This window comes from Pelodiscus sinensis, chromosome 6, assembly GCF_049634645.1.
Source record: "Pelodiscus sinensis isolate JC-2024 chromosome 6, ASM4963464v1, whole genome shotgun sequence".
In the NCBI taxonomy this organism is placed as follows: Eukaryota; Metazoa; Chordata; order Testudines; family Trionychidae; genus Pelodiscus; species Pelodiscus sinensis.
This window is the reverse complement of record NC_134716.1, coordinates 87647411-87669972: the sequence shown is the minus strand read 5'-3', so window position 1 is coordinate 87669972 and position 22562 is coordinate 87647411. Positions and strand designations below refer to the sequence as shown.

Here is a 22562-nt window from a genome sequence, read left to right as displayed (position 1 = left end):
TGTCCAGTGTACTTAAACTGGACTAGTATCAATCCTATGACAATGTCAGTGTAAGCATAAAGAGGTTACTTTACAATGTCAAAGTGAAATGAATCAGTGTTACTGAAGTCATGCCTCTCCGCATGCCAAAAAGCAACCACCTATCATTACGGATGATGCTAAAACTAGGAAAGCCTAGTAAGACTTGATATGCAAACAATATCATGTAAAAATGGAATAAATAAAATCACCAATTTGGCAAGTTCATGACTGCAAGCCCACCTTAATTAAAATATTTCTTTCTTTTAGGGCCACATAAGAGAGCATCTTGCATTGCTTTGTTGTAACTAATCTGATAGTTATCTTGGTATCAGCATTTACTGGTCCAGTTCTCGGGAAAGTTTTGCATTTTTTATTACATAAATTGTGTAATATCTGGGCTTGTTACACAAATTCAGTGAACCAGTGCGGCCAGCAATGGTGTTAAATCAAACCCACCTCAGTATCTACTATTTTTATTCTCTCGTGAGATTCTCCACAACAGCCCAGATTCAGCCATAGTAAATATTTGCGTCTTGCATTGCGGCCTTTAAAAAAGTCATCAGGGCTTGTGCTTTGCCTCTCTTCCAAAGACATGCAACCCTGCTGACTAAAAGCAAGAGCTTGCCAGCCAAATGAACCTTCTACAGTGTCAAGTATCAGAGGGATAGTCGTGTTAGTCTGAATCTGCAAAAGCGGCGAGGAGTCCTGTGGCACCTTATAGACTAACTGAAGTGTTGGAGCATAAGCTTTCATGGGCAAAGACCCACTTTGTCAGATGCATGCCTCTGACAAAGTGAGTCTTTTCCCACGAAAGCTTATGCTTCAACACTTCAGTTAGTCTATAAGGTGCCACAGGACTCCTCGCCGCTTCTACAGTGGCGCATCAGGCCATTCTAGTTTTAACAGATGAATAACTCTCACCTTCTGTGGATTGAGAGCCAGTGCTGCACCTAAAGCATAAGGGTGATGTGTTCTTATTGGCCCAGCCCAAGAGGTGACACTGCATCTATGTTCAGAACTAGCTGAAGCTCCTGAAACAACTGCAAGTATAGCTGAAGGCAATGGTGCCCAAGCTTTTCACTAAAGAAACCCACATTGTCTGTTATTGCAACCCATCCACAGTTCACATTGTGGAGAGGGGCAAAACATAAGCCTCATTCTTCTCCTCCTTGCCCTGCTAAGGGATACTGACTATCCACAGCAGCTCCCTCCCATCCTGCACCCTAGCACCACACCCTAATCCTGGCTCAGAGTGGAGGAGAGGCCTGGAGTCAGGAGAAGAAACCAAGCCTGTTTCATGGCCTACAGTAGTGCTCCTGTCCTGCAGGGTGGGGCCTCATCCCCCACTCCAGATTTTCTGATCATGACCTACGACAAGAGTCACAGCACTACCTCAGGTCCAGCCCAGCTGCCTCTCTAAGGACACAGAGACAGGCTCAGCCCCAGGCGACAAGAACTGCTGCTGTGGGGTACATATGAGCTGGGCTCACTCTTCGGCTCACTATTCAACTCCTCCTCCCCCCCAGGCCCTCTCTCCACACTAGGGCCAGGACCAGTCTACAACCTTTCCATGATCTATACCGTGACCCACCATTTGGGAAACACTGGCTTAAAGAGAGTGCACTGTGATAATCTAGCCCAAAAAGGATTAAAGCATTGAAAACTATGGCAAAGTGCAAAGTTCCAGTTAATAGATAGCATGCATAGAAACTAAAAACCCAAAATACTTTCAATCTACTGAATCTGGAGTAGTCTCTACTTATTTCCAATCCCAAATTTGGGCTAAGGTTAGAGATGAATTACTTGTGCTTTAAGACACAGAGTCAATCAAGTAACAATCTGTTTTCAATTATAAAAATGTTAGCATAATACTTACCTTAATCTCCCTTATAGCAGTGTCCAGTGTCGTAACATCATGGGCTTCATGCTCCCCAAAAAGCTTGTCAATAGCAGAAATTGGGCACCTGCACTGGTAGCAATAGGTATCAATGTGGGCCTTTTTACTTTCTTTTTGTGAGCTCTCACTTTCAGGTGTTTCTAGAGATGATTTTTCAGAATTCACCATCACAAAGCCTGAATCCTCATGTTCAATGCTTGTCTCTCCTTCTTCCTCATTTTCAAATTCATAAATATAGCTAATCTGCTCAAAAGACTCCCCATCTCCCAATAATAAATCTTCATGTGCCAATTCAGAGGACCTTTCATCTTGCAAAAGTTCTTCTTGGGTAATCACTTCATAATCCATTGACTCAGCCAGATCTTCATCAGCCTCAAAGCATTGCTCCTCTCTTCTGGAGTCTGGTTGAAGGGTATGTAAATCATGCCTAAAAGGATGCAAGTCTAATTCACCTGATGCCTTATCAGACTCATGCTTTGCTATATCGTTGATGATATTTTCCCTGACACTTTTTTTACTTGTCTGCTCATCGGTATCTAATAGATATTTTCCCTGGCTTATTTTTTTGTTCAGCATTTCAGGATGATCATGTTCTAAATCATATGCCTCACTTTTCATGGGTTGAATGTGATTTTTCAAATATGAAATTAACTCCTCTGGTTGCTGAGGAGTATTAACATGTGGGGGCCTTCCTTTGCCATACTGATTGCTTTCACTTTCATCAACAGGTGCTCTGCCATGAGGCATATAATTTTCCATTTTATTAACTGCAACTATTTCATGTTGTTCTTTCTGCTGATCTGTTGGAGGAAATACTTCCTTTGATTTATCTTGTACAGATGCTTCTTGTTGATTGGCAGTGACCTCAGCATCTAGTACTTGGCTGGACTCTTCATGACTCATTTGCTCTGACAATTCCTGGTTTGTTGCTGCAGAAGCATTTTCTTCCTCTCTTTGACTAGAGTGATCATTTCTTGCTTCTGAAACACTAAACTTACTTCCAAATGGAATTGCGTGAGCTGGCTGACAAATTGTTACTTTAATGTAACTGATAATTGGGTTTGTCTCTCTCACCACATTTTCTCCTTCTGACAAGACCTCAGTTTTAGCAGACTCTTCAGATAAAATATGAAGACATAGATGTTCCTCTTCAGTTACCTCATCAGAATCCATATGCTTGTCTTCTGAAACCGTCAGTTGGCTTGACAAGTCTTTATTAATAGACTGATCCTTTGAAACTTGATCTTTTTGAGACTCAGCCACATTACAGGGAATATCATCTTTGAGAATGTATTTTTCAAAATATATTCCAGTTTCATCATCTGTGTCAGAATTTCTTCTAGGAAAGGATGCATCAGAACTCGTGCTCTCTTCTTCAGAAAGAGGCTCATTTTCACCTTTTGTGTTTTCTCCCTCGGCTTCTGCATAGAGGTCCTTATATAAAAATGCCAGGGCAGGTGGCTCCTCTAGAAGTTCTGGGTTAATTGCACTGACTGATGTGGGAAACAACATAGACCGTTCTAATACTCCTCCTTCTGTATCAAATAAGGGTGTGCCTGCTAACTTTTGCTCATCTTCTTCATTTATCGCTTTTGTACTACTGTCAATTGATTTTTGCATAGTCAAAAATTTCTGAGCTTCTGCAGAAGACTGCAGCTTGCTTTCTTCTTCCATCATTCCATAAAAGGCTTCATCCAAGTCATTGTCTAGTAAGGTAAATTCATCTTCCAAAGTATTATCCAAACTTCTAGTTGATGATATGGTTTCTTCTGTACATTTCTTAGGGTTGTCTACTACAGCAACAAAGGGAAATAGCCCCTGAACAGATACCTCAGTGGGGGATTTGTCATCAATCAAAGTATACTTTTCAAAATAATCCATCTCAACGGCACTCTCATTAGGATTCGGATCTTTGCCACTTTCATTTTCTGACACTGTGGAAATTTCCTGTGCTGTTTCTACAAGTTCCTGAGTATGTACTTTTTGTTCCACATCTTTAACTCTGGTATCATCTGCCATTAAGTTTTCTGAAATTTCTGTAGGTGTTCCACATGCTGGCACTTCATGGTCAGCTACTGTATCACCATTATCAAACGGTTTTGTTTTGATCAGGGTATTTGTTTCTAAGTATTCTAGCTTATCTGGCATGTGTTTGCTTTCTTCTTCATCCACTGAAGAAATGAGTGGAACAGCATGAATATTCAATATCTCATAACCTTCTGAAATTATATTAAATGCATCTTTTTGTTCATGAGGTTCTGGAGTATATTTGGCTTCTTCTGTTAAAGTCTCCTCTCTTGACAGATAATGTTCAGGCTCTTTTGACCCTGCTTCTACATTTGAAAAATGCTGTTTTTCTTCTGCCTTTGTAAGGTCTCTGATGATAGTTACTTTTACATTATTTAAATTTTTATCTGAGACTGGATTACCTGGTACTGAGGAATATAAATTGTGTGTGTGGATTTCATTAATGGGCTCTGATAGAAGAGTACAGGAAGCTTCATTTGAAACAAAATCAGATCCCATTGTCATGTCTGATTTATTCTCATTAGTACTTGGGGCGGTATGTGCTATCAGAAGTCCACCTGGAAATAATTTTGATCCAGCTGAATAAGACTGATTTTCTTGCATCACAGTTTCATCAGTAAAGTCTGATGAAATGTCCATTGATTGTTCAGATGACGTATATTCTATGCCAGCCAAATAAGGTTCCTTTTCACATCTGTCTGCCTCTTTATTACAACTGTTTGAAAAAACATTTGATTGCTCTAACATCACATCTTCTGTGTCAGGCAAAGAAGAGTCAATATCATGCTTCTCTTCCTCATTAATGGAGCCAGCTGAAATGTTCAACACTTCCGACATCAAGTCTGGCACTTCATGTTCATCAGGTTGCATTTCTTGCTTATAGACTTCATCAATGAAGGTGGGAGAAGGAGCTGTTAACTGTTCTGACCGCACGTATTCTGTGTCCACTGAGTAACCTTGAAGTTCTTGCCCATCTCTGTCATCAGTATGCATTAGTGACATAGTGACTGACTGTTCAGGTATCGGGTTTTCCATTTTAGATAAAGGTAGCTGAATTTCTTCACTCTCTGTTTCAGATAAAACTAGTTGTTCAGACTCAAGTTGTTCAGGTACAAGTAAATATGGCTGACTGTCTTCATTCTCTGCTTCTTCAATGGAATGTGATAAAATTTGATGTTCATGCTCCAATTGTGCAGCTTCTTTTTCTGTTTCTTCAATAGAATGCGATAACTCTAGAGGTTCTGAGTCCAGCTGGGCAGTTAAAGCTGAATGGGCTAGAATACTGTGCGTCTCTGGATGTTCAGACTCCAGTTGTGAACTTTCTTGTTTCTCTGCTTCACCAATGGAATATGATAAATCTGAAAGCTCAGAATCCAGGCCTGCAAAGACTTGTGAATAACACTCATTTTCTTGTGTTTCTGTTTCATCAGCAGGATTTGATAAATCTACATTTTCAAATTCCAGTTGTTCAAGTACAGGTGAATAAGACTGAATCTCTTGCTCTTCTGCTTCCTCAGTGGAATAGGATATATCTGGATGGTCACATTCTGACTGAGTAGTTATGGGAGAATGTGGCTGGATATCTTGTTGCTCTGAATGTTCAGAGTCCAATTGGGTAGTCTCTCCTTCTATTTCATAAGTAGAATATGATATATCTGGTTCTTCACACTCCAATTGTGCAGTTACAGGTGAATAAGGATGAATTTCTGGGTTTTCTCCTTCCTCCATGGAGTATGATAAAGCTGGATGGTCACACTCAGATTGTGCAGTTGTGGGCGAATAAGACTTAATATCCTGCTTTTTTGTATCAGATAAAACTGAATGTTCAGGCTCAGGTGGTGTAATCAGAGGTGAATAAAACTGAGTTTCTTGGTTCTCTGTTTCCTTGACAGCATGTGATGAACGAGAAAGTGCAGAGACAGATTCTGTAGACATAGGCACATCAGGCTGAGTTGTTTGCTCCTCTGGTTCATTAACAGAATCTGTTGAAATCGTCTTTGTGGTAAAAAATGAATGAGGCTGAATTTCCTGGTTCTCTCCTTCATCAATAAGATATGAAGTAATGGACAGTGACTGTTCTGAGCTCTCATGTAGAGTTTCAGCTGGAGAAGATTGTGCTTCCTTTCTCTCTTCTTTATCACGAGGAATTATTACACCCCCATTTGAAAAACTGCCAGATTCAATATGTGTTTCAACAGGTTTTACATTACGAAGTGAACCATCATCCTTGGGGCAATCCTTTTTAAGATGCATTAAAGAAGGCGAGGACAGGCTTTGATTTAGGAGTCCTTTGGGCTGTTGTTTCGGCTTCCTTTTTATATCTGTTGGCATAGCTGGATCTTTACTACTCTTCTTTTTAAAAAATTTTGGAGTTGCTTCTTCTGAAATTAAACTGAACTTCTGGATTTTAGCACTTACAGCTCCATTAAGGGCAGGCCTTTCTTTTTTCAGTCTATTTTCTTTACTCGTTGGTTTTGAAGCAATTGGAGCACGTGACACGGGTTCCCCTGTAACATCTGGCAAATATTGCTTATCTTTTGGAGTTTCTGCATCCATAGCTTGTGCTTCCAGTTCAGCAGCATTTAACTTAGCATCTTGCCCTTTTCTGGGAACATGTCTTGATTCTTGCATCTGCATTCCAGACAAGTCACTCTTTTTGTTACCCTGACTTCCCTTCATGTCTGAAGGCAGCAATGTCCGATCTGATGACTTACACATCCTTTTTCGGACAGTCTTACTTTCATCCATAAGAAAAATAACTTGCCCTTGAGGAGACTCTACAGATGAACTTTCAATACTGTAGAGATCAGAAGTAGCGCTAGCTTCTGAGGCCCAAGGTGTAGAACATCTGCTTGAGCTGGTCTCCCCTGTTATTCCACTATCTTCACTTTGAACTGTTACTGTAGAAAAGGACGGGTTGGACATGATGCATTGTAGCTTGGGTTTTACTTCTTCATTCTGGATAATGTTGTTTAAACTACAATAATAAATAAATAAATAAATAAATAAATAAAAGCATGATAGGCTCATTTATTATTTAAAAAACAAAGTAAAATCAAACATATCTAAGGAAAACTATTTTTCAGATTTGTTTAACTACTGTAACTATTAAAGGCATAAATAACATGACATTTTGTTGAAAAATATGCTATAGGCATTGCTAACATTGTATGTTATAAGGCTGTATAAAACCACGAAGGACTTCAGATTTTATCTCTATTATGCTAGCGTGAGATCAGGATCCGATTTTAAAACTTAAAGAAAGCTTACAGTTCAACAAAAATCTAAGCATGAAACAAATCAACAATATCACTAAAGATTAAGGTCTGATTTTGTAATGCCTACTAGCTTGTGGAATCATTATTGCTATGCTATGTTGGTGTAAAATGCTGACAGTGATTTGGTACCATTATAAACCTACTTTGCACAGGTGTAAATGACTAACTCAAAGTAGAAGGCAGTGGAGAATCAGGCCTATCGTTTACTATTACCTCTTAGTTCTTTTAATCTCCCAAGCACTTTACGAAGTTTAATTTCTTAATTTAAGACAATGATGTGTCCAAGGGTGTTACAAATAATAAAATATTATTCACATAAATCAGTGATTTTGGAGGAAATTCTCTGACATACCAATAAGTGATTAGTTACCACAATTTTTATAAACAAACCTTAAAAATATTTATGGTACATAAAATTCTGTCACTTCTATCAGTGATTTCAGTATATTTTTTCAGTAAAAATCCACAATCATTTCCCTGTACTGCCTTAAAAACTACAGTGGCATAAAAAGGTTAAAACTAAAACAATTAAGGATAAGGTCACAAATGTATTTCCGCCAAGAAGTTTGACTAGTAATATGAAGAAAATAGGAAAGACTTCCAACGAATGTTCAATGCCCAAATTTCTTCAGTACCAAATACCTTAAAAATTTCCATCCAAAAAAAGCAAACCACATAGAGGAAGCAGAAAATGTCATCTATTATCTATCTTTCTATCAAAGAGACCTTAACAAGTCTGGTAACCCACCTAGCTGACTGAAGGAAAACTGCCAGAGTCAGCATCCCCATCTGATTCACTACAAAGAGGAGCTCAGTAGAAGAGCTCTGTCTGTGTATGCTCAAAAGCTTTTCTCTTTCCCTGACAGAAGGTATAGCACATCCACTGAAGCAACCATGAACTCTCAAAGCCTTCTTCATAGGATGATGCAAACTTGCAGCTGGAAGATCTTAGTTCCAGTAAATGGAGGGAGATACTCATGCTCTGAACCACTACTCTTCTACTTTTTCTGGCTGATAGGAGACTCAAGGATCAGTGCCAAGAGGAACTCATTATGTTAGTGGACAACATGACTTTCAACAACAGCAGGAGGCGGCCAAGCAGCACTCTGTTTACACATGAGAAGTAGAGATTAGAGAAAAATATAAGCTGCAGCTAGGGTTGCCAGATGGTTTAACCAAAAATACCGACCTCCCCTCAACCCCCCCCCCAAAAAAAAACTGTTGCGGGAAAAAATTCGGTTGAGGGAAAAAAACGGGGTGAGGAAACCAAAGTTGTGAGGGGGAAAAAGAATGACTCAGTTATTAAGCAAAATAAATAAATAAATAAATAAATAAATAAATAAATAATAAAACAGCATGGCCCTTTCAGTGCATGCAGAGTCAGAATAGGGATAGGAACAGGGGAGTGGTTGAGCACTACAACCCAGGGAAGGCATTGCTTCCCCTTGGTCTTTAGGCTTTTTGCTGGTGGCCATTTTGTTTTCTTGATCAAGCCAGAACACAGCTTCCCCACAGAACCAGGTAAGCAGGAGGTCCGGGGCCAAGAGTGTCAGGGGCTCGGAGCAGGGGAGGCCAGGGGCTGGGCCCAGTTGCCAAGTGTGTCATAGGATTGCCAGGTGTCCGGTATTTTCGCCTCCTGGCCGGGGAAAAAAATCAGAAAATAATGGACATTTTAGGTATCTGGTATTTTCTGAATTTTTTTTTTTTACTGGACAGAAGGCAAAAATACCGGACTGTCCGGATCAATACTGGATACCTGGCAACCCTCGCTGCAGCCACTGTGATATCTAACTCACTCTGAACATACGGTAGAAGACAGACATCTGAAAGCATGAGGAGAAAAGAAAACCTGTCAAAGGAGCACAGTGACTGACAGAAAACCTTAAATTACAAAAACTAGAAGTATCCAGCCCTCCATTTCTTTATTCAAACATGCCCTGCCTTGGTTGTGTGTCATGCCTGTCACCAGATTGAGCACATCCAAGGCAAACTGACCGAAGGGTGACAATTTTGTTGCACAGCAATGTTGGAGGCTTGAAAATTTGTTTGCATTATGGAAAGGAAAGGAAAGGGAAAAGGAAAGTGCTTTATATCATACAAGTGTGTGAATACAGTTGGGGGTGTGTGTGGAGACACTCAGATGTTAAACTGGGGAAGAGGAGATTGTTGCAGTAAGAAGAGAGTGCAGGGGAGAAAGAGCGAATCTGCCTGGGATGGAGATACAAATGGGAGAGAAGGTTAGAAGAAAATGAAGAGAGAGAGAGGCTAGAAAGCTGAAAAGCCACAACCAATGGGTACACAATGAACAAAAAAAAGTATCTAATGCCCCAAGGTATGGTCCTGGAGTGGGAAAGAGGAGTTCATAGGGCTTGATCCCCTAGATGCTGTGTATGCATTATATATATGGGAATCTAGGTGCTTCCGCCTTCCACCCTAAACTGCCAAGTGCAGTAGGTATTGAGTTTTGGGAGAAGGACCCCAGCAAGGGATTTCCATAGGATACTTCCTGTGAGTGCCTTCTGGCTGCTGCTGATTTTGTTCCCCGTGTAGTAAGGAAAAAGGGAGAGCACTGTGCCTGACTTGTTTCCACTGCTCTCACCAGTGCTGGCTATTTTGAGCAAGGAGCCCCCACCTGTCAGAAGGTTTCCATAACCTACACCTGAAAGTTCTTCCTGGCTGCTGCTCTCCATGAGGAGGGAGGGAAAGGAAGTCGCAGGCCTTGTGCCCTTAACAGGCCCCTCTGGGTTTGAAAAAGTGATAGAGAGCCTCTGAGCTGCACCTGGCCCAAACACCATGGATGAAAGACTGAGTAAGGCTGTGTTGGCATCAGCACAATTCAGATTAACAGGTGGGCAGGAATAGGAAACTGCTGCAGGAATCCCAGCACAGTCGTTCAGGACAACATGTCAGGTTGACCCAGCGTACTGTGGCAAGTGTGTTAATCCAGAGCATCTTATGGCCATTGCTGCTATTTTACACATGCAAAACACATTGTTCACATTGAACCCTTTTACTTAAAACCTCAGCCCTAGTAGTGAATTTCCCAGAGCCATACTAGTATGTGCTCGCATACTCGTGTGTAGGGTAACATCTTCACACATCCAACATGCAGCCTATTGATTGCATGAGGCCTTTGTATGCTCTACATCTTTTTTCCTTTTCCTCTCCTTACTTAGAGAGAAGGTGCTGACCTATCTGAGAAACACTAAAAATACACAGACACAAATGGAGACATATTCCCCTACTCCCACTTCCTTTAGTAGGTGGGTCTAGAACTCTCATGCTTACAAATTCACATTTACCCCTCTGTGACAGTCCCCTCTTGGCCCCTGCCACAACCCACCCACTGGCTGCCATGCTGCTCCTTTTCTATTCTTGGTCCTGCTATGAGTGCAGGGGACTTGATTTCATGACCCCTTGAGGTCTCCCACTTCCCGTCCTATGATTCTCACCTATATAGACCCGTCCACTACTCAAGTTAAACTGCTCAACCCACTTCTCCTGCTACTTTCCGGCAGAGAACAGCCCCTGAGCCTGCCATGCCACCATTGTCTGTCTTCCTGACTCAGTTTAACTGCAAGCACAGTTGCCAACCCTCCAGGATTGTTCTGGAAACTCCAGGAAGCAAAAGATTACTCTTGAATTCAAGATTATTTCATGTGATGAAATTTCCAAGAACATATCCAATCAAAATGGGCAACCCTAATGGCAAGGAGGTAAATTTGTTGTTTTTATGGGAATTCTCCTGAGCCCAGTATTGGTTTCACCATTCAATTGCCTTTTGAGATTTTACCCTTTAAAAAAAACAACCCAAAAAGGTACTGGAAATAGTTACGACAACATAATACTGGTTATCTTTTGTTTTCTGTGTATTACACCGTGGGAGCCTGAAGTCCTTTTATCTATATGAGCCAGCTAATGGAAGAAGCACAGAGACTACAGTGCCTAGACAGTTAACTAGATGTTCTTTCCTTGTGACTAAACTTTTATTCCACATATGTGCCAGACACCACATGGAATACTACCAATAGAGATCTGTTAGCTTGAGTCAGACTAGTTTGCTTGGTGTTTTTCTGAGCAATATGACACATCCTTTCCAAATACCATCACTGCTTAATAAGAAAACATTATTTCTAAATGGCAATAGAAACACTAGGTATCAGTCAAGAAGATAATTTCACAAGGTACAGTATCAAAAAGCTAGTGCACACAGCACAGGCACTCAGAAGAACTGGTTTATTCATGCTGACAGCAAGACCATGATGTCTTGTGCTCTCTTGATGACAGATTCTTCTGATACTATATGTTAGTCTCCTCATTTCCAGAAATGATAAAAGATACCTGCAATACCGACCTTTGATAAAATGGCGAAAAGTAAGGCACTGTGACTTTGCTGGAGTTCCATGGAGACTGTTGGTATCAGAACAACTTTACTATAATCACATTTTAAAGACAGATAATTTCTGATGGACATAGCACATTGTAGCACAGACCTTGATCTTGGAACTAATAACTGCCTCATTTTACCCATCTGAACTACTTCTCTGGTTTTATTATGGCTAATTCTGTGCAAGTAAGGATTTTTTCTATGGTAGGATCGCGCCCTTTACTTGCACATTGCATGCTTATACACTTTCCAGCATTCTACTTCGGAACTTTAAAATGACGAACTTATGTTTTGTCACTGGGTTGTTGCTTAAACTGGCAAAGATAATCTGCTGCTAGCTTTGCATTTTGATATATCTTATTTAAGTCCTTCTTCTTGCACAGAATTATTTCCCCTCATCACCACCACCAAATAATGCTAAAACTGACTCTCTGGTAGCCTATATACTGGGTTTCAAATGCAGCCACCTGCCTTGTGAAACTTTAGTCCAATGAGGGGAAAAAAACACCAAACTGTTACAGTTATCAGCAAATCCCCAACATTCCATGCTGGAAAATCATAACCACAGCCTGTTGCTATTTTAACTGTGCAATCCTTGAATGCAACTTTTACTAAGTACCTAACTAAAACACTTAGAATACCATCAACACTATGGCTCTCTTAGCTTCTCCAGATGGCCTATATTTCGCACACTCCATTTTTACCTATACCACAAACCAATTACTTCTTACCTTTGTTTCTGAAGTACCAGGTGTGCTCTCCTAAGATGGCCTACTCTCTAATGGTGCATCTACACTGCACCTATAGGTCAAAATAAGATACACAATTTGAGCTATGCAAATTGCGTATCTTATTTCTATCTAATTTCAAAATAGCTTATTTCAAAATTTGGTGCTGTCTACACAGTGCCAAATTTTGAAATAAAGCGCTATTCTGAAATGTCCCTTAATCCTTATGGAATGAGGGTTTCAGGAATGCCAGAATACCATGCCCGTTATTTCAAAATCTACTTCAAAATAACGGGCACGTTTAAAGACATGGAATAGTGCCGCTGTCTAGACGTAGCCTAATTGACTGTAGAAAGAGGCCACAAATGAAATAGGAAGAAACTAATTTTAGATCATGTAAATTGTTGTATTTTTCTGTCCAAAAGGAACAAGGTATTTTTCATATTTAAAAAATATTAGCTCTTTTTAATAGATTCTGAAAGACTGAAAAAGCTGTTCGCTCAAAGTAACTCCTTCTTTGCTGGGTGCACAGGGTTTGTAATGCTCAGGTTATTCACCAGCATTGCTATAACTTTTAAACGGCACTGGCAAACTAGTTTTATGAGTTCATTGACTTTGTATTTATTGTAGTTGTAGATAAGTACTTTCTCTGAAATACACACTATTGTATCCACAGTCTTCAACTATTGACTCAGTAATCCACTGGTGTCCTATTGCTCATTGAGATCTTACCTGTGTTATACACTGAATGACAAAAATATTAAATGATCAGTCAGAACTCTCTCTGCAGCACAGTATTTTAAGCTTGTCAATCTGGTCACTGGCAGATTGCCAGAGGAAATTCCAGAGACAAGGGCTCTCAGCTCCGAGCATCCTGCATAAAAGAACTTCAACAAAAGTACCTGCACTTGCAAAACTGCACTGGATGACCTCAAGAGTTGGAATGGGATATGAAAAGAACTGACAGCTCAGTATCCAGCTGTATAGGGTTCTAAACATGACAGAGAGGAAGGCAATGCTGGCCAGTTATAACTTCGCTGGGGGAGTTGGGAAACCGGAGTTCAATTCCTGTTTCTACAACAGGTTTTCTGTTTGCCCTGGGGCAAGGCTCTTGACTTCTCTATGCCCCCCTGGATCACTATACTCATCTTGCTTTGTAAAAACACTTGGAAATCTGTAGATGAAAAACATGGCATAGGTTCCTGTTATATTCTATGGCAAAACTCCCATTGAGCTTAATAGTGCAAGAGCCTACATCTAGAGCTGAACAGGCAACCATCAGTGTAGCACACAACTTACAAATATTAAACTGCAGTTAATGGCAAAACTTAAAAAATGACTAATAGTCTAGCACAGGGGTCTCCAACGATTTTATGTACGAGATCACTTTTTGAATTGAAGTGCAATCCAAGATCTACCCATGGTCTTGGGTTAAGGGATTTAGAGTGTGAGGGGCTCTCAGCTGAGCTTGGGGCAAGTTGTTGGGTGCAGGGCTGCTCGAGGCTAGGGCAGGGGCATGGGGCGGAGGAGGGGGGTCATGACTTGGGTAGGGGTTCCGAACCGGCTCCAGCTGAGCACTGCTTAGCTCAGTTGGCTCCTGGGTGATGGTGCAGTGGAGCTAAGGCAGGCTCATCCCTGCCCTAGTCCTGTACCACTCCCAAAAGCAGCCAGCAAACTTGCTCTGTCCCTAGTCCTGTTGTGCCCCCTCTCTGCTCTGTGGAGATAGGATACAGGGTGGGAGAAGGGGGCACCTTGACATCAGCACCCTCCTTTCCCTTCCCTATGCTGCACAGAATGCAGGAGGCTCCTGGGGGAACAGCTCAGAGGCAAAGGGCTGGAGATGTGCAGCAGTGGGAAGAGGAGCAGCTGAAGTGCTGGCACTTGGTAGTCTCTTAGCCAAACTAGTCAGGATCACCTGTCACAGGCTCTAAGAGCCACCAGTGGATCCCAATCTACTGATTGATAACCAATGGTCTAACATCACCTTAAAGACTAACAAAACATGTCGATGGTATTTTGTTAGTCTTTAAGGTGCTGCTAGACTATTCACTGTTTTAAGTTTTTCCAGTTACAGACTAATTCGGCTACCCCTCTGAAATTAATGACAGAGTCAGCTGCAGGATCAGGCATGTACATTTAAAATTTTAGACTTATGAAAAAGATCAAAGCATGAATTGCAATTATATCTTGCAACTGAGGCATCATATTTCACTTGCACACTCACACAGAGTTACAGAGTGCAGTTACACTTTATTGGCATGGCTTTTACATCTTTCCTGGGAGTTTCGCATGGGTAGTAAGTACATGGGTAAGAGCTGATAGCTCCAAATCTTCATTTTACTTTCATTTACAAAAATACCTAGCAGCTAAAAAGAAGTTTAAAAAAAGTAACTAAAAACCGTTTCTGTGACTTTGTTTGCCTTATTTGTATCATATGCCAAATGTTAATTCCCATTGCTGATCTCCTACAAAAGCAATGGAATACCCCTAACAATCATGATGTGAACAGAACTACACTAATTACACCAGATGTGAGTCAAACTGAGTTTTAAAAATGCAGATGCCCACTGAACACAACTATTTGGAAGGCTCCCCGTCCTGCCCTGTTAAACCAAGTAAATTCTGTTATGGGATATACATGAACTGTACCATTATTAATATAATGGACTGTTTAAGGAATCTATCACCCTGACTTATCAAATGATTTATCAGAAAACTATCTGCAGCATTATGATGCCTTGCCTGAATAGGTAATGGTACTTTATTTTTATTGTTTGCATTGTAGTAACACTCATCCCAGACAAGAATGAGATCCAATTGTACTAAGTACGTGCGAACACAGAAACATCTTCCCGGTCCCCTCACTCCAACAGCTGTTAAAAAAAGGATGGTGGGAGGATATTTGAAGATAGAAAATGTGCTCCTCCCATCTGTAGCTTAAATAGTCGTTAATGTTATTTGAATTAAATATTGCTTATATAAAACAGAAATATCCAGCTGTCGATCCTGATTAAAAAACAATTTACGCATGTGCATAACTAAGTCCTTAGTAGTCCCATTGACTTCAAGAGGACTACACATATGGTTCAGGTTACACACACACACACACACACACACACACACACACACACTGAAGCAACTTCCCAAATTTGAACTAAAGAGTGTAACCAGCATGGATGCAATTTATCTTTTTATTCATGTGGTCCATTATCTTGGCTAGTACAGACTCCTATAGTACATTTTGGCACAGTAAGCTTGGAAATGACTCAGGTGATAGGAGTTTCCTCCCTTTCCTTTGGAAGAGCAATTCACATCAAATGAAACTTACGGTCAGGAAGTTTTCCATTTCTTAATTTCATCCCAATACCTCGAATTATAGTTAGGGAGCAGAGGAAAGGTACCTGAGAATGAGTCCATGGCAAAATTGGGCATTATTATGAGTAGGGTTCCATTGTTTTCCTCTGCCCATGAAAAACTTTTCTGGTAACCCTCCAAATCATTCCTGAACATGATAGGCTGCAAGATGGCTTTGTATACGCAAGAACAACTCCCATCACTTGGGTGGCTGGAAGTGTGTCACTCAAACCCTTTATCAAATACACTTCAGAAGCTATTTTTCAAATATTACCACTTATTTTCCAACTGTTTACAATATACATTTAGCAGTGATGGCTTCTGTTAGCAGACAACAATCTCCTGCTCTTGACCTACATTAGCTGGGCTCGAAGTATCTCACTGAAATCAGTGGCATTCTGTGTGGGCACAAGGGTCTGCTCACATGGATCAGATCGTGGCAGAGACAGGACCAGAACTCATAGAAAGCACTCATCCAAGCCATTTCTCAGCAGTATCTCTGTTAGGAACTTTGGCCTCTGTATAAAATGCCTAAAACCAAACAGCATTCTGTGCCCCTTTTCACCCCAAAAATCAGAATCCAAGAAGGCCTCTGATCCTTGGTGGAAGGAGCTCAGAGTCCTCCTACCTCACACCACTGCTGACATGTAAATCCCCAGAATAAGTAAGATCAATATGTAACAAAAAGTCAGCCAGAAAGGGAGGGGCAGGAGATGCCACTCCAGCTGGCATGCTGCAGACGCTTTAAATAGAAAACCCTTCAGTGCTCAGGACTGGCACTTACAGAATAAAACCTAATTACAGCCAAATTAACCAGAAAGTCTCACTAGCAGATTTTCATTTGTTTGAGTCAAACACTATTTGGGGAGGGGAGAGTAACATGGGAAACCTGGGATCCAGGCCTCCCAAGTGGAATGTCCTGCCCATGCATGCAGGCTTGCTCTTTTCTGGAGAGAGAGTACCTGTTAGTCAGCTCCTCCTCTTCTTGGGGCTCCACAAACCCTTCGGGGACTTCATCCTCCATAGAGAAGGAAATCTCAGATGCTCTGCCGCACCCAGAGCCAGAGAAACCCTCCACTGAGTTCAAGCCCTTGCTGGGATTTTTACCCCTATCCTGTCCTCCCCAGGGTTGCCTGAAGCAACTGTCATCCCCAGCAGCTTCAGTTCTCCTGACTCAGGGGAGTCTTTAAATAGAAGGCAGGAAAGTTACAACACCAAGTTGCTGTTGCTGCCTAGGTCTTACCACTGGGTCCTAGCACCAACCTCACCCCAGCACACAGTGAATGATAAAAAGGACAATCCAGCAACTGCAGCCACTTCTCTGGGCTGCTTAGGCCATTCACAAACTCAGCTCATTTTGCTACTAAGAAGCTTTTGATAACAGTATTTTATAGCCAAACATGCTGGCTAAATGAGTTACAAAAGAAATACAAGTCAGAGCTCCAAGTGACCGTCCCAAAGCAGAAGAAAGGTAACACACACTCAAGTTGGGGCTAGGAAAGTGGGGAAAGCAGACATGTAGAAAGGTATAATTTTCTCTCAATATTACTTATTCAAAGCTTATATATAATGTTCCAGGGGGCTTGTAAGGCTACCTCTAGACTGCAAGCCTCTTTCGAAAGAGGCTTTTTCGAAAGTATCTTTCCAAAAAGCCTCTTTCGAAAAAGAGCATCTAGACTACAACCAGTACTTTCAAAAAAGCAAGCTGCTGTTTCAAAAAAGAGAGCACCCAGGCAATCTGGACGTTCTCTTTCAAAAAAGCACAGTTTGCATTACGTAGCACCTTTTTTCGAAAGAGTACTTTTGAAAAAAGGCGTTATTCCTTGTAAAACAAGGTTTTCTGCAGTCAAAAAAAATGCCACATTCTTTCGATTTACTTTTGAAAGAAGGCGGCAGCAGTTTAGATGCAGGTAAAGATTTTTTGAAAAAAAGGCCACTTTTTTCAAAAAAATCCCTGTAGTCTAGACACACCCTAAGAGGGTTAACAATAAAATAGCTTTTAAAAAACGCAAACTTTTTATAAAGATTAAATGACTAAACACAGCAAAAAATAAACAGCCCTAAAAATGAGCGTAATGCTTGTGAAAGGTCTTGGGTGATCCTGGTGTTTCAAGTTTCCTATCCTGACTCCTTGAAATTGGAATACTGAGTTTATGCACCATGTGATGGGAGCCAATTCAAAATCCTTAGTTAGAAAATGAAGATGCAAGTATCGTAATTAGGCATTCAGGTTACAAGGTAATGGCAGGCATGATTAGATTTACTGCTCAGAGGCTACAGTACCCTGAAAAAAGTTGTGACTTTCCCTTTCCTTTCCATATGGTAACTCTGCTAGATAGTATTTTCTAAAGCCTATAAATACAAAACAACTCACTAAGATGTGGATGAAGATGCAGCTGCAGTTTGAACAGCTACTGATAGTGGGTATTGTTATTGATAAGCAAACTAGCAGACTAACAATCTGCTTTTCCTCTACAGCAGATGGAAATTAGCCACATTTGCACTGCAATTATTCCTACTATCAAACCAAGTGCCTTTGCTTTACACAGCAAGGAGAAAACTAGCTGCAATATTCCTAAATTAGAACTAACCAAATGAAGTGCTTGACACATTGCATGGCAGTTGCACCTGCATTTCCCTCACAGTGGTTCAGTGATAATACTCACCATCAGGCCTCCAAGCTCCTCTAAACATCACCTGTTGTGTGAAGACACTGGTCTCACTTCCTCCTGACCAGGGAACCTCTAGGCTTTCCAGTCTCCTGACTATACTGGGATGTCCCAGCAGGAGATGCTGCCAAAACAGGCCTTCTTACTTTTTCTTCAGACATTACCAATAGAGAAACTGCTCACAGTTATGTGTTACCACACAACACTTCCCAAGGTAAAAGCACCACAGAGAAAATATTAAACAATACAAGAACCTACACACATGCTAATAAGCTTATCAGTGATGCTCCCAATTGGAATAGGGGCTCTGGGAGGAGCAGTTCCATACAACCCCATCCAAAGATGGGCTGAAGCTGCTGCTGTTATTAAAGTCCAACTCTATTTTATCCCGGGTGTTTGGGATGCAGTTCATCACTCTTATGGTCCTGTTACGGAAGCAAGGGGGTCAAAGGTGTTAACATCACCTAATCATTGTCCAACACTAAGCAGTATTAAACAAGGTTCAAGTTTTGGCATACAGAGACTTCAACCTACTTCGTACCTTGGCAAACACACCATTAAAAAATTAAAGATAAAGAAAACAGTTAAGGCATGTGCAATATAAAGTATTAAATAAAGTATTTTAGCAACATCTCTTGTTCTTTTTCTAGGTGGAGAATCTTTTGAAAACAAAGTCCCTTCTTTGGCAGTCTCTTAACAATGCATCTACATTGCACCCTTACCAATTCAGTAGCTTTTTTGAGGTAACTTCGAAATAAAGTGCTATTCTAACCCTTGTGGAATGAGGGTTACAGGGACGCTAGAATAGAGCACCTGTTATTTCAAAATATATTTCGAAATAACAATTCTTCACATCTTGGGAGTGATGCCTCCTTTTAAGCTACCACCAAAAAGTACACTTCAAAATAGTTACTCTGAAGATATTTTGCTGAGGAGTATGGGAATACTTGTTGGAGGAAACGTGGTAGCGCAGGATTATACCCACACATTTGAAGGCACTGCCTTCTGGACGCATGGATTCCTGGTTACAGGTAGAGCTGATTAAAACTATTTCTTTTTTAAAAAAAATTAGCAATTCTCACTGATTTTTTAAGCCATTGAGTTGATGACATTATTGAGCTTTCTAAAGAAAGATAATAAGGGAATTTTAAAAGGAGACTAACTTATCCTACCAGCAAATTTTTGGCAAAGATGGGGGAGTAGTGTGGGATACAAAATCATTTGAAGTGTAAAGAATGCGAACAAGGAGATCTCTCTTTATGTAATACCTATTGCCCTTTCTGCTTTATCTATTGTAAGGGTTGCATGCTCTAAGGGCTTGTACACACTACTGCTGAAGTCCATGTAAAAGGTTTCTCTTGGGTGGTGGTTTTTCCACACACCAGGACGACTTAAGTTGCACTGACTTAAAACAGCATCTACACTGCACTATGTTGGCAGAAGATGCTCTCCCGCCAACATAGTGTCTGCCTCTTGTTGAGGTGGAGTAATTATATTAAAGGGAGAGCACTGTCCTACATCTGCACAGCTGCAGTGAAAGTGTAGTGAAGACATTTCCCATGAGATAAGTTTGTGGAAGATTATTCATGTAATTGTGCAGCTTGGACATGCTGCTCACTTGAAATGCATCTGAGATGTTGTCTTGAGTATGAATGTTCCTGTGTAGATCTTCTATTTCCATAAGATTTTGTACTTTGTTGCATAGGAATAGCTAATGTCTTTTTGAACATTTTATACACATTTCTACAGGTCATTAGAGAATCTATGACTGACATTTTGTGCAACAAGTTTTCATTGTTTTTTATAAAGCCACTTGATCATACTTCTATAATATATTTAAACAATGGCTGACTCATTCAGACAATTTTTATCTCACGAAAAGGAAACAAAACCTGATCTGGAATAAAACTTTTCAGGTTTTGTAGTTCAAGAGCAATCAAGGAGAAGATTAAAGTTATAAAAGCAAACCTGTTTTAAAAAATTAAATTACAAATTAAAGTGAGATCTAGTAAATGATTTTAGAGTAGCCAATAATCAGTTTAATCCTAAACATGAAAAAGAGTTGTGTAACTTTTTTAAAATTCTGCAATTGATGAAGCATAAATAAAAATTACCAGAAAACATGGATTCAAGTACAAGGTATAAGATTCTAACAGCAAAACAGAAATTTCTGGTTTTGGACAAGGCAATCCTTAGAGGACTTCACATTCTACACAATCACGGGGAAGTAGCAAACATTTAGAAGAGCTCATGTAAAGTTAGAACAAAATGAAACAGAGAGGTTACTTGTAATTTTCCATACATAAACTTTATTCCACTGGACACCATACAAAATATTAAACTTAAAAGAAAAATGAAAATATTAATTTGACATCATCAAGAAATAACAATTTTAACATATGAATTGGTCTGCAATAACAAATACGTGAGAGGCACAAACTGTGCTACAGCAGGTCTAAAAGAAGTTTCACCTTTTTTGGAAAAGTTAAAATTTTCAAGATTACTTTTGAAATTTCAATTTACAGCAGCTGACCAATTTACAAATATTTACAGAAAATCAAAACAAAAGACTTGGCTTATTAGCAGCTTTTTTAAGCAGCCATCACTACTACTTTGCATATGGAAAGGAAACATTAAAAGAGATATCTGACCTAATCCGTATGAATATTATACATGGAAAACCAATGTCTGTAAATGCTTAATTTCAAATGTAGTAGCTCTGCTGCTCTAAAATTCCAGTTTCAATAATTCCTGGGATCAGGAACATAATAATGAGGGTATAATTTAATTTTAATAAACTGTTACTGTGGTTCTATGTAAGAGGGAAATAAAACTGGAAAGTGCCAAGTAGAGCAAAAGTGCATACTGCTTTAAGCAGTTGTAAAGCACAAGCTACTTATTTATCAAGAAACGTGCAATGTTTAAGGATACAGCTGGACTTTTATACATTGCTTGGTTTTTCAGTCCTTTATTTCAGTATTAAGTGTGGGTGAAGTAACCATTACACAATTAATAGTAACAACAATTTAATATACTCTGATAGTGTCCTTAAAATTAATTTAAGTCCTGTGGTTTGAAATTTGGGTCATAATAGTCTCCTATACAAGTCAATGGTGTACGGATTTTTAGAAAATCCATCTTTGAATTAATGGTTATATTAACAAATGTCATAATAAAATATGTAATCTTTCTTATAAACATTTCCATAACAAAAACTTGAAAGCGAAAACACTTCATAAAAAACCATGGGGAAAACTGCATCTTGGTTTTGATATTGTTCTTTATATTTCAGCAGACTCCAGTAAGAAGGAGGAGGAAGCTTATTATCTTTTCTGTGTAGTTGGTCTTACAGGCAGTATACAGTTCAAGTCCCTCTTGTCTCGTAATCTCTGCCATGACTGAGGAAAAAAGTTTCAAGGTTTTAAAAAGTTGTTCTTCTATATCATCACATTCTTTACAACTGAAAGAGCTTAAACCCCACTCAGACCCACAAAGAGTTTTAAGAAGAAATATTTTATCAGGTTCTCTCCTCAGTCTTCTTTTTCAAGACTAAACACACTCATTTGTAAACTTTCCTCATACATCAGGTGTTTTTAGATCTTTCATCATATTTGTTGCCCCTCTCAGAGGACACAAAATACCTACTAAATATGACAATATTTTTAAAAGCAGAAACATATTTTTGCTAGTGTCCATGACACAGAAGGATACTCAATTAAAATAAACTACTTGTTTCTTGCATTGAAAAAAAAATCTGATCTCCACTTCCTTCTTTTTGTTGGAGAAAGCTCAACAGTAATATCTGTTTTGAAAAAATCTCAATCAACCTAGAGTACAAGTGCAGCTTTAGCACTTAACTCCAAACAAGTATCTCACGTTCAAAGCAAAAACCCTAAGGGAGAACAGTGAAAGGAAACAGGAAGAGGGGAGCATTGAGCCCCTCTAAGGCCCAAATCTTACATTCCAACAGGGAAAGTTGCAGGTCAGGTAGCAGTCCTGCTCACTACAATTAATGTCCTCCTAAGATTGTGTCAATAAGCCCTTCTTGCTGAAGAAATGTGTACCAGATAATTCAAGTGTGTACAAAGAGCAAAAAAACAACTTGTATACTACTGGAGGCCACATTTACCCATAGTTGAATGAGCAGTAAAGGCACAAATATTTTTGTTTCATAACTCCTTTTCTGATTCCCATAAGAAA

General features: G+C 39.8%; 2 protein-coding genes across 11 annotated transcripts in view; both read right to left on the bottom strand.

Annotated features, from left to right (window-relative positions):
• The window catches only part of CMYA5 (cardiomyopathy associated 5), a 64797-nt gene extending 47908 nt beyond the window's left edge, over window positions 1-16889 (bottom strand). For both annotated transcript variants that reach the window (XM_006119181.4, XM_075932342.1), the window contains exons 1-2: window positions 16656-16889; window positions 1898-6923 (exon numbers count right to left, since the gene is read on the bottom strand). In XM_006119181.4, coding sequence (XP_006119243.2) covers window positions 1898-6923; window positions 16656-16717 — 5088 coding nt within the window. In that variant the 5' untranslated portion in view covers window positions 16718-16889. The remainder of the gene's footprint in view (window positions 1-1897; window positions 6924-16655) is intronic.
• Window positions 16890-20652: 3763 nt separating this feature from the next.
• TENT2 (terminal nucleotidyltransferase 2) overlaps window positions 20653-22562 on the bottom strand; it is an 84722-nt gene continuing 82812 nt past the window's right edge. For all 9 annotated transcript variants that reach the window (XM_075932335.1, XM_075932336.1, XM_075932334.1 and 6 more), the window contains one exon: window positions 20653-21760. In XM_075932335.1, coding sequence (XP_075788450.1) covers window positions 21686-21760 — 75 coding nt within the window. In that variant the 3' untranslated portion in view covers window positions 20653-21685. The remainder of the gene's footprint in view (window positions 21761-22562) is intronic.